The 13,594-nt window shown below is 37.4% G+C and overlaps 1 protein-coding gene across 5 annotated transcripts in view; it reads left to right on the forward strand.

Annotated features, from left to right (window-relative positions):
- AGBL1 (AGBL carboxypeptidase 1) overlaps positions 1 to 13,594 on the forward strand; it is a 945,533-nt gene that overhangs the window by 389,379 nt on the left and 542,560 nt on the right. For all 5 annotated transcript variants that reach the window (XR_012517828.1, XM_074399984.1, XM_074399982.1 and 2 more), the window contains exon 19: positions 12,774 to 12,903. Coding sequence is in view for 4 of the 5 variants with exons in the window: in XM_074399984.1 (XP_074256085.1) it covers positions 12,774 to 12,903 (130 nt within the window). In the remaining variant the exon portion in view is untranslated. The remainder of the gene's footprint in view (positions 1 to 12,773; positions 12,904 to 13,594) is intronic.

Raw genomic sequence — 13,594 nt, forward strand, 5'->3', positions numbered from 1 at the left:
TGCTTTCAGGGAATGGGATAAATGTTTCCTAGCTACTTAAAGATCCAATCAGCAGAAGTTATTTTTCTGTATCTGTGTTCCTTATTGTAAGAGACTAATGAGGATTTCATCATACACCAGAGTTGAACAGGTTGACATCCTCTGAAAAAGCATTAAGAGTCACCTTCTTTTCTATGTCTACTAGTTATCAGGAAAGAGAAGAGTTGTCACATTTTAGAGACACATTTTGGCTTGGTCGACTCATCAGGGAGGTTCCTTTCTGGTCTATAAGAAAACCTTACCTGAATATGAAGAAGCCTCTTAGGCATAAAAAAAGGGAACAATGAAACCTCATGCATTCTTTCCACCTAGGAAAATAAATATGGGGTCTAATGGTTCATTACAGCACTCTAATTTCAGAGCTTCTTTGAGAAATCTGCTTTGTATTTCTTTATCAACTTTTTTTGCATTAGGGATAGGAGACTAGAAGTTCCATTACAATTTTGTACAAAACAATTTTTATTTTTCTTAATGTTAATGATTTTGAACATTACATGAAATTTTTCTATTAAAGGTTTCTCTCCAACAAGGATTGTACAGTGACTTTTAATCCAAAGCAGACTGCAGCAGCCCAGAGGAAGCCCCAGCTGAGATAGAGACGATCAGGAGCAATCAATATTTCATAATTAAATCTGTTGAATTCACAGTAAAAAAAATAAAGCTGCAGTTTTAATTTCGAGATTGACTGTCCAGAGAAAAAATATTCTGACAGCAGTAGAATGGGGAGTTGACTTTCATTTACTCCTCAGATACAGGTGAATTCATTGCCTATCACCTTCTGACCACTGTGCTGGATTGGTGCTGAAAAATTGACAGAACAAGAGAGACGTGATATATGCTTGGAGCTGTCCCTTAATCCTCACAATGTAAATTCCTGGAAGAACTTATACACTGCCATAATCTTGAGAATAAGAATAGTACCTAACACATACTAGTTGTTCTGGTTGAATAATAAATATTTGATGAATTAGTGAATAAAATGTTTTTATATGACATTTTTTTCTTTTGAATATAATTTTATACCTGATATACAAACTTACCAGATAAGAAGAGGAATGTTAATTTTACATAGAAGAAAGCCACAAAGATGCGAAAAGATTTCTAAGGCTTGTGGTCAGGTGACAGCATTGGCCTTACCGTCCATCAATTTTTAAAATATTAAGCAGTGAAATCCTTTCTTCAAACAAAATTGGACTCTTGAGTGCAACAAGCAAATCAAGTAGAAACTGAGACACTCTGTTTCATATAGGTATGGGAAACAGACACCTTTCATTGCAGTAGTTTTCTTCCTCATCCCCTTTCATCCGTTGCAAACACTGGATTAATCCAGACAATTAGATGGTTAAGAAGTTTGTGCAACTTATAAGTAACTCTCTTCTCTGTTATATGGTTTACTCTTTATTCAGAGGCTACTCTAGCTATGTGACCTGAGGCAGGTTACTTAACATTTCTAAATCTCAACTTTCTCACCTGCAAAATGGGAATTATAATTATAAATGCCTCTAATGTTATCGTGAAGATCAATGAGGAGAATACATATAAGCAGTTTAATAAAAGGCATGGCACAAAATAAGTGCTCAGTGAATGTGAACTATAATGGTGGTGATGACGCTGATGACTGAGATGATGGTGAGTGGGAGGAAGAACAGTTTTTGATACTCACCTGGTCTAAAACAAAAGGATAAAGTAGGTCTTATTTATTTTTCCCAAGTGATAGGAACCTTTAATATTAAATTAAATATATAATTATCCACTTCATCTTATATCACAGACCTGACAACCAAGATACAAATAAATATAGAGAATAATGTGTTCTTGCTTTTGTGGTATCAACATTTAGTTTGCTTTTTAGATTTGAGTTAACAAAAAGGTTTTAAGCACGGTTTATTTAGTACATTAAAATATACAATTAAATGTCATTTTAGTTCATGTTAATATATGTTTATGAAATAATATCTGTGTTCCATTTACTCTTTCAGTCTCTGGGGACACAGAGGTGCACAAAACACTGTCTTGTCTTCAAAGTGCTGTAGGTCTGCTGGAAGAAACCATTATAGTAATGTAAAGTCAAGTCTGTGGCAGAAGTGTCCTCAAATTACTTTTGCAAAATTTGAAAATGTCCATATCTTTCTACTCAGTTTGTCTGGTTTTTTTTTTTTTTTTCTAATACATTTCTAAGGATGAGGCTTATGGGGAATGATATTTCCTGGGTTGTTGAATATTGATAATAATGTGTCTATACCTCTTTATATTTGAAAGATCAGGTTTTCTGAATATCAGATCATTGTCTCACATTTTCTTTCTTTAAGTATTTTACTTAATTCTTTGACTATCCCTATTCAGTTTTCTTTTGAAGCATTGTCCTCAAAAAGGGGTAATCTAATTTTTCCTTGGTAAGTCATATCCTGTTATTACTTAGATTTCCAATGAGTTTCTCTTTCTTTCAAATCCGGTAATATCACTAGATTATCTCCTGGTGTTGGCTGAAGTCTTAGTATCTGTTTTGATCCCTGGCTTTGTTTTTCTTTTTCAGAAACTACTGTTATTCATATGTTAGATCTTCTTTGCCTGTCCTCAATATTTGTCACTTTGTCTTGAATCCTCGTTCTCTCTTTCTACCCTTCTACAGATTTAAAAAAAGTTTTTAAGTTTACATTTTTCTCTAAAGGCATTATTTGTCATATTTATTCATGTTTGTGTTCTTTCTAGGCCAGGTTTTATTTTCATTTATTTTCACACAGTGATATTTTCATTTTCTAACCATTTATTATCACCTAATTTTTGGAGTTTTTCTAGTTCTTTTGTTGTTTTCTCACAAATTATAGATTTTTTCTTTTTTCAAGTCATAACTTTCAAAACTTTTAAATATTTATTTTGAAATAATTTCTTTCAAATGAGTTATATAATAGTACAAAAATATTCCTGTATGTCTTTCACCCAGCTTACGTAAATGCTAACATTTTACATATCCCTAGGATAATGCTCAAAACCAGGAAACTAACATTAATATGCTAGTATTAATTACTCTCCATACATTATTCAGGTTTCACTGATCATTCCAATAATGATTTTTTTCAGGACGATATATTGCATTTAGGAGTTGCATCTTCTCGATGTCTTCTAATCTGAAAGAGTTCTTCAAGTTTTTCTGTTTATCTTGAGTTTTTGAAGAGTACTGGTCAGTTATTTATAGACTATCCCTTGAATTGGGTTTGTCTGATGCTTCTTCATGATTAAACAGTGACTTTGTATTTCTGACAAGGTCGTTGCACAGGTGATTTTGTATCCTTCTCAGTTGTATCATGTCAGGGGTGTGTGATGTTGCTATGTCTCACAAACGGTGATGTTAACTTTCATCATTTCAATAAAGTGTTATCTTACAGACTTCTCCATCATAAAGTTACTATTATTCCCTTTGGAATTAGTAAGTCTCTTGAGGGGAGATACACTGAGTCTATATAAATATTCTGTTGCTCATTATACTTTCATCCACTAACTGTAGCATCCTTTGCTGATTGTTGCTTGTATCAATTATTTTTCTGTGTTTGTCAAATAAGTTTTAAAATTTTTCCTCTGAATTTATAAATCTACTTCTCTATATACTAATTGGAATTATACTAAAATTAAGAGCTATTCCTTCTTCCCTACTTATTTATTAATATCACTATGAATTTATGAATATTTAATTTATTCTATGGGTTATAACATAATACTATTGTTTGTGCTCAAATGTTACTATATTTGGCCACTGTGGTTCCTTTAGGATTGATCTCTGAGTCATTTCAACATGTCCCCATTATTTAAAAATACTTCCTTACTTTTTGGCGCCATTATATATTCTATTCTAGATTGATATTCTCTTTTTCCGCCTCACCTCTGAAAGCAGGCATTTCTTCAAGCAGCTCCTGATTTCTTTTATTGAATAATATTTAGAAACTGGTATCTGGATACTAGATGTGTTTCTTGCTAATAGGGTGTTATTATTTTTTGGTTATTTCGGAAGACAGAGCTTAGATGTATGAATACACACACATGCACACACATCTATTTCTTTATCTGTTTATATAAAATAATGAGTTCATGCTGATACCTCTGATTTCAATACAATATCACAGAGGTAACTTTTTATTTGTAATTCCTTTCTGTGACAGTGAGAAACCTGGTTGTTGTTCTTCGTAATTGATTTACTTATTTATTCTATCATAGAATACATATAACGTAGTTTTAGAATTGCTAGCTCGGAATTGCATACTGCTGTGAAAAACAAGTTTGTGTGTTGTTCTTTTTGTCCTTAGCTTTACCATTTATAGCCAAAATTTTATTTTATAAAGTTACTCAGCTCAATTCTTTTCTTCTTATTTCCTTTTAGTTTTAGTCATTTGTCACAAAGTTTATTTATAAATGTTTTGTAACCCATTTGGGTTTTCTCCATGTTTGATTATATTTATTTATTGACTGATATGAATATGTGAAATGTTAACATAGTCCTAAAAGTTGGAATTAGACAAAAAGGTATGCTCAGGGACATGTTGCTTGCCCCTCATCCTTTTTATCCCATTCCCAGTTACCCATTCTCTATTTGTTATACCCCATGTCCACCAGCCTTTGTTAGGCAATCAATCTTACTAGTTTCTGATTTATTTTTCTTACATCTGTTTTTGCACAAAGGAATAAATGCATATATATTGTTCATCTCCTTCATTTTTAATTCTGCTGTTCTATCCATTAACTGTATATTTCTTATATTTAATAATTATATTTCATCCAACTTTATCATTTAACTCCATATCCTAAAAATTGCCACTCCATTTCAGCTCATTGGGATTTTCCTCTTTTTTTTTTTCACGTAGTTGCATAATACTTCATTTTGTGACTGCACCAAATTATTCAACTACTTTCCTATATGGAAATTTACTTGTGTATGCTAGTACTGTATCCTACCACTTTACTGAATTCCTTTACTGTTTGAATTAATAGTTGGTTTTCTAGATATGCTGCACTGTTATCTGCAGATACACATGATTTCACATCTTCTTTACTGATTTGCATGCTTCTGATTGATATCTCTTTTCTAGGTTCATTAGGTAATATTTTTAATTATACATTGAATAGATGTGGGGTGATCCTCATTACCTTGTTTCTGCTCTTAGTGGAAATTCCTCTGGAGTTTCCCCATTAAATAAAACTCTTCCTTTAAGACTTTTAGAATTCCTGGTTTTAGGTATGTACGTGTGTTTATGTACACAGACATGCACATAGTATCCATCAATTCTTATTTTCTTATCAGGAGTGGGTGTGGAATTTTTTCAAAGGTTTGCTTTATTATAACAATAATAATTAGTTCTTGATTTTTAAACATTTTCTTTTATTATTTCCTATTCTTTTTTGTGTGAGAATTAAAAAGAATTTAAAATTTCAGATTTTAAGTAAGTTACCCTTAGTTGTATCTAATAACTAAATTTATGCTCTTCAAAATGTCAGCTGCTTGCAATAGGTGACATCAAGTGATTGTTGGCTGGCTGACCTCAGAATTAGCAGCACAGCTAAGGTTTCACTGTTCACTTGCATGTGGATTTGGCAAATTCTTCACAAACAGTTGTTGGTCTTGTGAACACAAGAGTATCTGAGACAGATCTCAATCAATTTCAAAAGTTTGTTTTGCCACGGTTAAGAATGTGCCCGCGACACAGCCTCAGCGGTCCTGATGACATTTGCTCAAGGTGGTTGGGGGCATAGCTTGGTTTTATACATTTTAGGGAGACATGAGATATCAATAAATATGTGTAAGATGTACATCAATTGGGTCCAGAAAGGTGAGACAACTCAAAGCAGGGGAGGGAGCTTCCAAGCCATAGGTAGATAAGAGACAAACAATTGCATTCTTTGGAGACTGATTAGCCTTTCATTGAGTATACAAGTTCCATGTGAGCGGAAGGTAGAGGAGTAATCACTTATGCCTGAGTCTGTGGCTTAGTGAAACAGCACGTGGAGGAAGCAATCAGGCACGCATTTCTCTCAGGTGAACAGGGGGACGGCTTTGAGTTCTTCCACAGGGAATCTCCTTGTGGGCCAGTTGCAAGGCAGGTATGTAGCTTTCCTGTCTTTGTAGCTAAGAGGAGTCGTCACCTATGCCTGAGTCTGGCTTAGTCAAACAATGGGGCGGAGGGAACAAAACAGATATGCATTTCTCTCAGGTGAGCAGGTGGATGGCTTTGAGTTCTGCCTCCTTTGCCCACAAGGAATCTCCTTGTGAGGCAGGTATGTAGCTTTGCTATCTTTGTAGCTATCTTATTTGGGAATAAAATAAGAGGCTGTCTTATTTGGGAATAAAATGGGAGGCGGGTTGTGCAGTTCCCAGCTTCACTTTTCCCTTTGACTTAGTGATCTTGGGGTCCCGAGATTTGTTTTTCTTTCACAGTCTGATGACGTGGCTTTAGAAACCTCCCTTAGAGGACTGACTGTTTCATAGGGAGTATTATTTCTTCTTATTGAGTCAGTTGTATGTGGGGACAATGGCTGCGTAGAAATGTGAATTAACTTATCACATGTTCTTGATTGATGCAAGTGATACAGTAGGGCTCTTTCCATATTTTCAGCCTGTCTCAGTCATCCCTTAATCTGGCCTGAGCTGATTTCAGCCCGAGTTGTCTGTGATCTTTAAAACTGCCCCAGTGAGTATCTGAACGATATTATGAAATCAGACTTGTGAAAATAACTTAGAACTATAAACCACGTTTTAATCTTCTCTGTTGGTGTTCAAATTAAAACATGTAAGAGACTAAGGCAACAGTGGGAAAAATGGGGTGGGCAAGTCTGTAAGTGGGGGTGTCTCCAAGCTTTTGGAGCTAGCTCTGCTCCAGATGAGATGCTAGAAATTCTCAATATGTTTTCTAGTTCCTGGAAGCATAGTGGCAATCAAGCCCTTTATAAAGTAAGAATTCCTTTGTAAATGTTAATTTGCTTCCTTTCCTTAAAGTCTAGTAGAAAACACTGCTGCTTTCACTTTAATGTGCTTACACATTCCATTAGGATCTTGTTAAAATGCAGACTCAGGGCTGGGACTCGAGTTTCTATATATCTCGCAGGATGCCAGGTAACACTATTGCTCCTTTTTTGTGACCACCCTTGGAGGAACAAGGACATAAAGAACAACTCATTTATGTTTAGGCCTACCCAAAGTTCAAATGTTAACTATGGGTAATTTCTTTCACAAAGATGACATGGGAACAGTTCTTCTGGCCTATCTTTAAAGACTTCGGCTTTCCCATTTCTGGACTCTGGGATGATCATGCATCTGGTAACCCATCCCTGTGTTCCTGGAGGTATGTGGGAACACCTGTGTTTGATCTATTATCTTCCCTTGCTCTTTGGATTATTGATTCTTCTGAGCCTTTTACAGGTCAAAAAATATCCTGAACATAATACTATGTCCCTGACAGCACTGGTTGTTTTGAGCTTTAGAGTAACTGTAGCCTTGAAATGAAGTTGCCTTTTGTTATTTTTTCTTTTCTCCATCCAAACCATGTTTATTTGGAAAGCTCTGGGTGCAGTGTCTGGCCGATAGTCCCCTATGCTATTCCATCATGTTCTTGAAGCTGTCATACGTCTCTTTGCCTTCATAGATATTCTCCTTCTGCACCCTTGCTGCCTCCTGCACCTAGGTTGTACAGTGAATGGCGAAGCTGCTGCCTACTCTCAAATGGGCTGCCACTCTTTAGGCTTCAGAGCCTGGCATCATTCATTCAGTCTGATGGGCTCTATCCCTCTGTCTTTTAGTCATGGACTGATGGGTGAATTTTGAATCCTTTTGTATTTTGACAGTAGTTCTATAGACTCTTTTTTTAAAAGTGACCCACTTTGCCTCTTTCTCTGCTTGTGGTCCTTTCTTTGCTTTAGGAGTCCTGGTAGTTCAGTATCTGGTTGTTAAAGCCCTTGGTTATATTACTTGTTTACCCATCTCTGGATGATCCCTGTTCTGAGCAGAGAAAGAAGATCCACCATTAATGTTAAAAGAATGACTTTTAGTGACATCACTGTCCTTTAGGCTGTCCAGCCTTTATGGTTCTATTTTACTCAGAATCATCCAGCTGATGGTTTCCATTCAGTGACCTTTAGTTAGGACTAGTCCTGCTGATTGAGTCTTTGATAATTTCAGTTGAGATGCTTTTGATTGGTCGTAAAATGACCATATTTTCTGGAGATCAGAAGCTTTTTTCTCTTTTCTTAAGGAAAAAGATCTGCCCCACAAAAAACCTCAGTTTTAAGGATTAGGGCTTTTCCAGACTCTGGCTGCAAATGCCTGAAAAGAACAGGAAGTAATGCCTGTGGGTGATAATCAAGGTAAACAGAGGAAGTGAAGACACCTGAGCCTAGTGGAGTGCAAATGTTCCACATAAAAACATTCCACCAGTGCAAAATAATTCAGCCTAGTTCTGGCCAAATATTCTAGCTTTGTACCGCCTTCTAAAATTAAGGATCTAGACAAGGGTATCCCATCTCTGGTTTGCGTTTGCTGAGAGAGTTTCTGGGATGCAGGCATTTCAAAGCTAAACATGCAACATTCCTAGACAAACTGGATATCTGAACACCTTAGATCTAGCGTATTTAGTGCATATAAACTTTATCTTAAACGAGTCTGTATTTAAACTAAAGCTTTTTAAAATGAGAAGGACAAGTCAGATCAAATGTCTTTATCTGTGAAAAACAAAATGAAGTGGATAATTTTTTCTTGTAACTGTGCAGTTTTCAGTGGAGGGAAGAATAACATCATCCTTCGGTATTTGCAGATGATTGGTTCCAGGATACCTTCCCCACACCCACCGCCATGGGTACCAAAATTTGTGGATGCTCAGGTTCCTTATATAAAATGACTTAGTACAGTTGGCCTTCCATATTCGTGGATATAGAGGGCCAACTGTAGCGATAATCACCATTTCATGATTCTTGTAAAGAAAGAACTTCAAACTATTTGAGAAGGGGACCACTTTTCAGAAATTATAGGCACTGAATTTATTGCCAGCCAGTCATAGCTGTCCATCTGCTAATTCTCTCCCCTTAGAAGGAGCAGCTGTCATTTCAGAAATGCTACAGTAGATAATAAGATGGGGTGTATTTCATCTTCAAATGCTTAAAACAAATCCCTGGGAAGAGCAGCAACAGTTCCTCTGACTGCACAGATCTCCGATATTATTAACACAAAATGCCAACTGGATTCAGAGATTGGAAGCAAATGGATTTGCTTTAACAGGAAAAGCACTCAAGTTAGGTGTTTTATATATTATAAAAACCTGCGATTGCTTAGATATAGCGACTGCCAAAGCCTTAGGCACACACAGAGATACTCTCCAAATCATAACCCCCATAGAGCTTTGAAGACAAATACAATCATATGGGCTCCCCAAATCCACACAACCTATGTACACAAATGGAATGATTCATTGCCTCTATTGCTCTAAAACAGAAAACAAGCAGACCTAATTTTCCCCAAAATAAGAGCTTCCTTAACTTCTGTGTGTCTCACATTGGCCTAATATCCTCCAAATCTGTATATTAAGATGATCTTTGATGTGGTCCTCCTTCGCGCACTGTTTAAAAGCCCAAATTTTAATCAGCAATTTCTACTGATTATTCCTTTGCATTTTTTCTTAGCTAAATTCTTTTCTGTTCAGCCTACTGCCTCTACCCTTGGGTGTGTTCAAGTCAACTGATACTTAAAACTGACCAAAACCTCTTGGCTGGAGTTCCTAGTCAAGTCACTTCTCCCTTCCATCCACCTTTCATATAGCAACCTAGCTATTCTTGATAAGAAAAAAAAAATTAGGATGAGGTAAGGAACAAATGAATGTAGTCAAAGTTGTGCTTTGGTCTAAATGCATCCCAGAGCATTTTAGAGGTGGATGAAGGTGTAGATATACATACAGATGTGGATATAGTCATGGACACAGACAAAGGCAGAGATGGAAGCATATGATATTTCTCTATAGGGATATCTAAAAAAGATATCTCATTCGAGCCTCAAAATAAACCCGAGGGGAGGTTTGACTTATTTATTTCACATATGAGAACGTTGACTCTCAAAGAGGTCTCAAATCCTATACAGCCAGTGCTCAACTTACGACCACGGTCGTAACACGATGTGGTCGTAAGTTGAGTAGGTGATATGTACAGCTGAAATGGTGCACACGGAGATGGTAGTGCTGCCGGAAGCTGGTCTGCACTGTCGTACGCCCAGCTGGGCAACGTTTGCGCTGCCAGACACGGAGCAGTCGTGGCCAGCGATTGTGGTCGTAAAGTTGAATGGCCGTAAGTTGCATAGGTCGTAAGTTGATCAATACCTGTATCTGGTAGCAGCTGGGAGTTGGAACTAAGTTTTCTTATTCAAACTTGGGCTTCTTCTGGCCGCAGCACAAAACTTTATTTTTTCTATTCTTGGGAATTGTGATCTAAAATAATGTTTATGTAAAGTGGTAATGCATGAGCCTTCTCTATGTAGATGTTGCCCCTGAACTTGGTTTCCATGGAGCACAGGGAAAGAAGATGTAGAGAGAGTTGATACAGAATTGCTGGCTGCTGGACGCATGTCAGGCCTACATTTTCATTTACACAAACAGAAATGCTTTTAAAGGGCCTCAACTAATTCCATCACAGTTGATGTTACAAAGGAAAAAACAAATCTCCAGTGCTGATGAGAATCCAGGTCAAGGCAAGGAGAAATCACAGAGCTGTCAAAGAGAATCCTGGGGCTCTGGGATGCTGTGCCTGCAAGTGCCTTGATTTGAGAAAAGAAATTCGTTTAAACACAGCAAATGTGCTCGGGAGCTGCCTGTTCCTTTCTGTTGCTGTTGGCATTGAAAATCTGCTTCATATTTTACCTTCATCCTTGGTCACCAGGCAGAACTGATAAACTCTATTTCTAGATGTCATTGCTATTAAAAAGAGAAAGGGAAAAAAAAAGCAGGCAAAGACCAAAAAAGCCAGAGAGGCATGTGCACAAGACCTACCATTCATCAAGTCAAAATATTTTAATGGAGAAATCAGGATCAGTGATTAGTCTAAAGACTTTCAGTTTCCAGTAAGTTGTAAGAGGGTGTGACAGGCAGCAGGAAGCTAATATTTAAAGATAATTTCAGGAACATGGAAATGAGTAAGTGGTAGAAGGAGAAGGCTGAACCTTCTTTTTACCTCTAATGTTTATTGAAAACAGTGCATTTGAAACAAAACAAAACAGAAATCATATCCGACTGTATGTATAAATGCTGGGGAATTTATTATTTCTAAATTATTTACTCAATAACTTGGCAGAGTTACTATATTAGAGTTTTGATGGTGACCGAGAGACTGCTGCTGTCCCTGACCTCAGGAAGCTCCTAGTTTAATCGGGAAGTCAAGAGAAATGACAATAAAAATGCATCTAAAATGGTTTTATAAGGACTCTGATTAAGGAGGCCTCAGGATGTTATTGTAGGAAATAGGAAAAGGATGCAATAGCCTGGAAAGTCACAGAAAGTTCCCTTGCAGATTGATACCCTAAAAGTTGAAGAGGTGGGAGTGCAGGAAGATGGGAGAGTCGCAGGAAAGACCTACGTATAACAAGATAGAATGGGCGATGTATTGTGTATTGGTTTCTTAGGGCTGCAGTAGCACACTACCAGAAATTGTGTCGCTTAAAACAACAGAAACTCATCTCACATTTCTGGAGGCCATAAGTCCAGTGAAAACTGTTAGCGATTCCATAGAGCTTGGGTGCGGAAGGACAAAGGCAGGGGGCTTGGGAGGAGAGTGGGTGCTGGAGGTGATGGAGATGATGTGCTGATCCTCCAGACCTGTGGTACTTAGCTCACTGACCCTGCTGAGTAAATGTCACCTTAGCAGGACTGCTGGGAACATCTCCTGTGCAGGGGCTGCACTTGGTAATCTCTGGTGGTTGTGAGTTTTTAGGATCATGCTGCCTGACAACTCAGCATCTCAGTTTCCTCACTGTCAATGGCAGTCAATCCTCTCACTACCGGCTATGTCACTTTTGTAAAGTAACTTGGTACTTTCCAATATGAACGTCATCATTCCCCAAATGAGGGAATATATGATTTTGAGCTCATTCTTGCTCTAATACACCATGATGATATATTTGAAAAAGGTACTCTGATTCTTTTGGTAAATGTCAAGCAGTGCAAGAGAAGAAAGAGAATAAAGGTTAGAAACAAATAATCCTGGGGGGAAAGCCTAGCTCTTTCTTATGGCCTAGATCTCCAGCCATTTATTTAATCATTTCTAAGCCTCATTCTCTTCATTGGGTGCTCTAATATCTACCTGGCAGAGTAATTGAGCCAGCTGGAAATATCATATGTAACATACCCAGTATCACAGATTGAATATGACTTAATTATCTGTAGAACCAAAGAACCCATAGCCTAGAGAAATTTATTAAATTTATTCCCCATGGATGTATATAGTTGGGAACTACATTTTCCAACTTCGTCTTAAAACTCTGTTAATAGTAAGTCAATGGTAAGTCAAATATGGTTTCTAGTTCCTTTTGGGTTGTGAATAATCATGATACTTTGGAGCTTAAATGACAGATCTACAGCTTTCTGGACATCTGAAATTGATGCCAATTGGGCAGAAACCAGAGTAAAGTTTTGAATTCATTAGTTTAATTGTTTATCTTGCAGAGCTTTATTTTCTCAAGCTATTTTCTCCTGAATGTGTATTTATTTACTTATTGTTTCTTCCTGTAGCCACAGATGCTCACTGAGTGGGGAAGATTTGAACAGACAATGGCTTTCTCCCAGTGCTCATCTGCAGCCAACCATTTACCATGCCAAAGGACTCCTCTACCACCTGAGCAGCGTTGGCCGGAGTCCCGTGGTGAGTCACTTCCTTCTGCCTCCAGCTTCCTGGCTGCTTCCTTCTGCCTTCCAGGAAGCAGATTATATTCTGTCAATGAGAGAATAGACAAAGACCAAAGACCTATGTATGGCAAAATAGAATGGGGGATGCGTTGTGTATTGGCTTCCTGGGCTGCCATAGCAAACTGCCACTACTGGGTAGCTTTGTGTAAAGCCACAGAAACTTATCTCACCTTTCTGAAGGCGTAAGTCTGGGATCAGGGTGTTGGCAGGATCATGCTCACTCTGATGGCTCTAAGAAAAAATCCTTCTTTGTCTGTTCCAGCTTCTGGTGGTTGCTAGCAATCTTTAGCATTCCCAGGCTTATGGTAGCATAACACTCATCTTTGCTTCTGTCTCCTCAAGACCATCTTCCCTTTATGTCCAGAGTGTCCTGTTCTAGGAAGGATTTCAGTCATTGTACTGGGGCTTGCCCTAATTAAGTATGGCCTCATTATGGATTTATTATATCTGCAAAGACTCTGTTTCTAAATAAGGTCACATTCACAACTATCGGGGATTAGAGCTCCAATACATCTTTTGGGGGGACACAGTTCACCCCAGAACAAAGGCAAACCTCCAGTGTAGTATTCACTGGTAAAAAAAAAAAAAAAGAACAAAAAACTGGGTAAAAAAATGTTTTTTTGTCTCATATCCTGAGTCTTTGTTTT

Source organism: Saimiri boliviensis, chromosome 5, assembly GCF_048565385.1.
Source record: "Saimiri boliviensis isolate mSaiBol1 chromosome 5, mSaiBol1.pri, whole genome shotgun sequence".
Classification (NCBI taxonomy): domain Eukaryota; kingdom Metazoa; phylum Chordata; class Mammalia; order Primates; family Cebidae; genus Saimiri; species Saimiri boliviensis.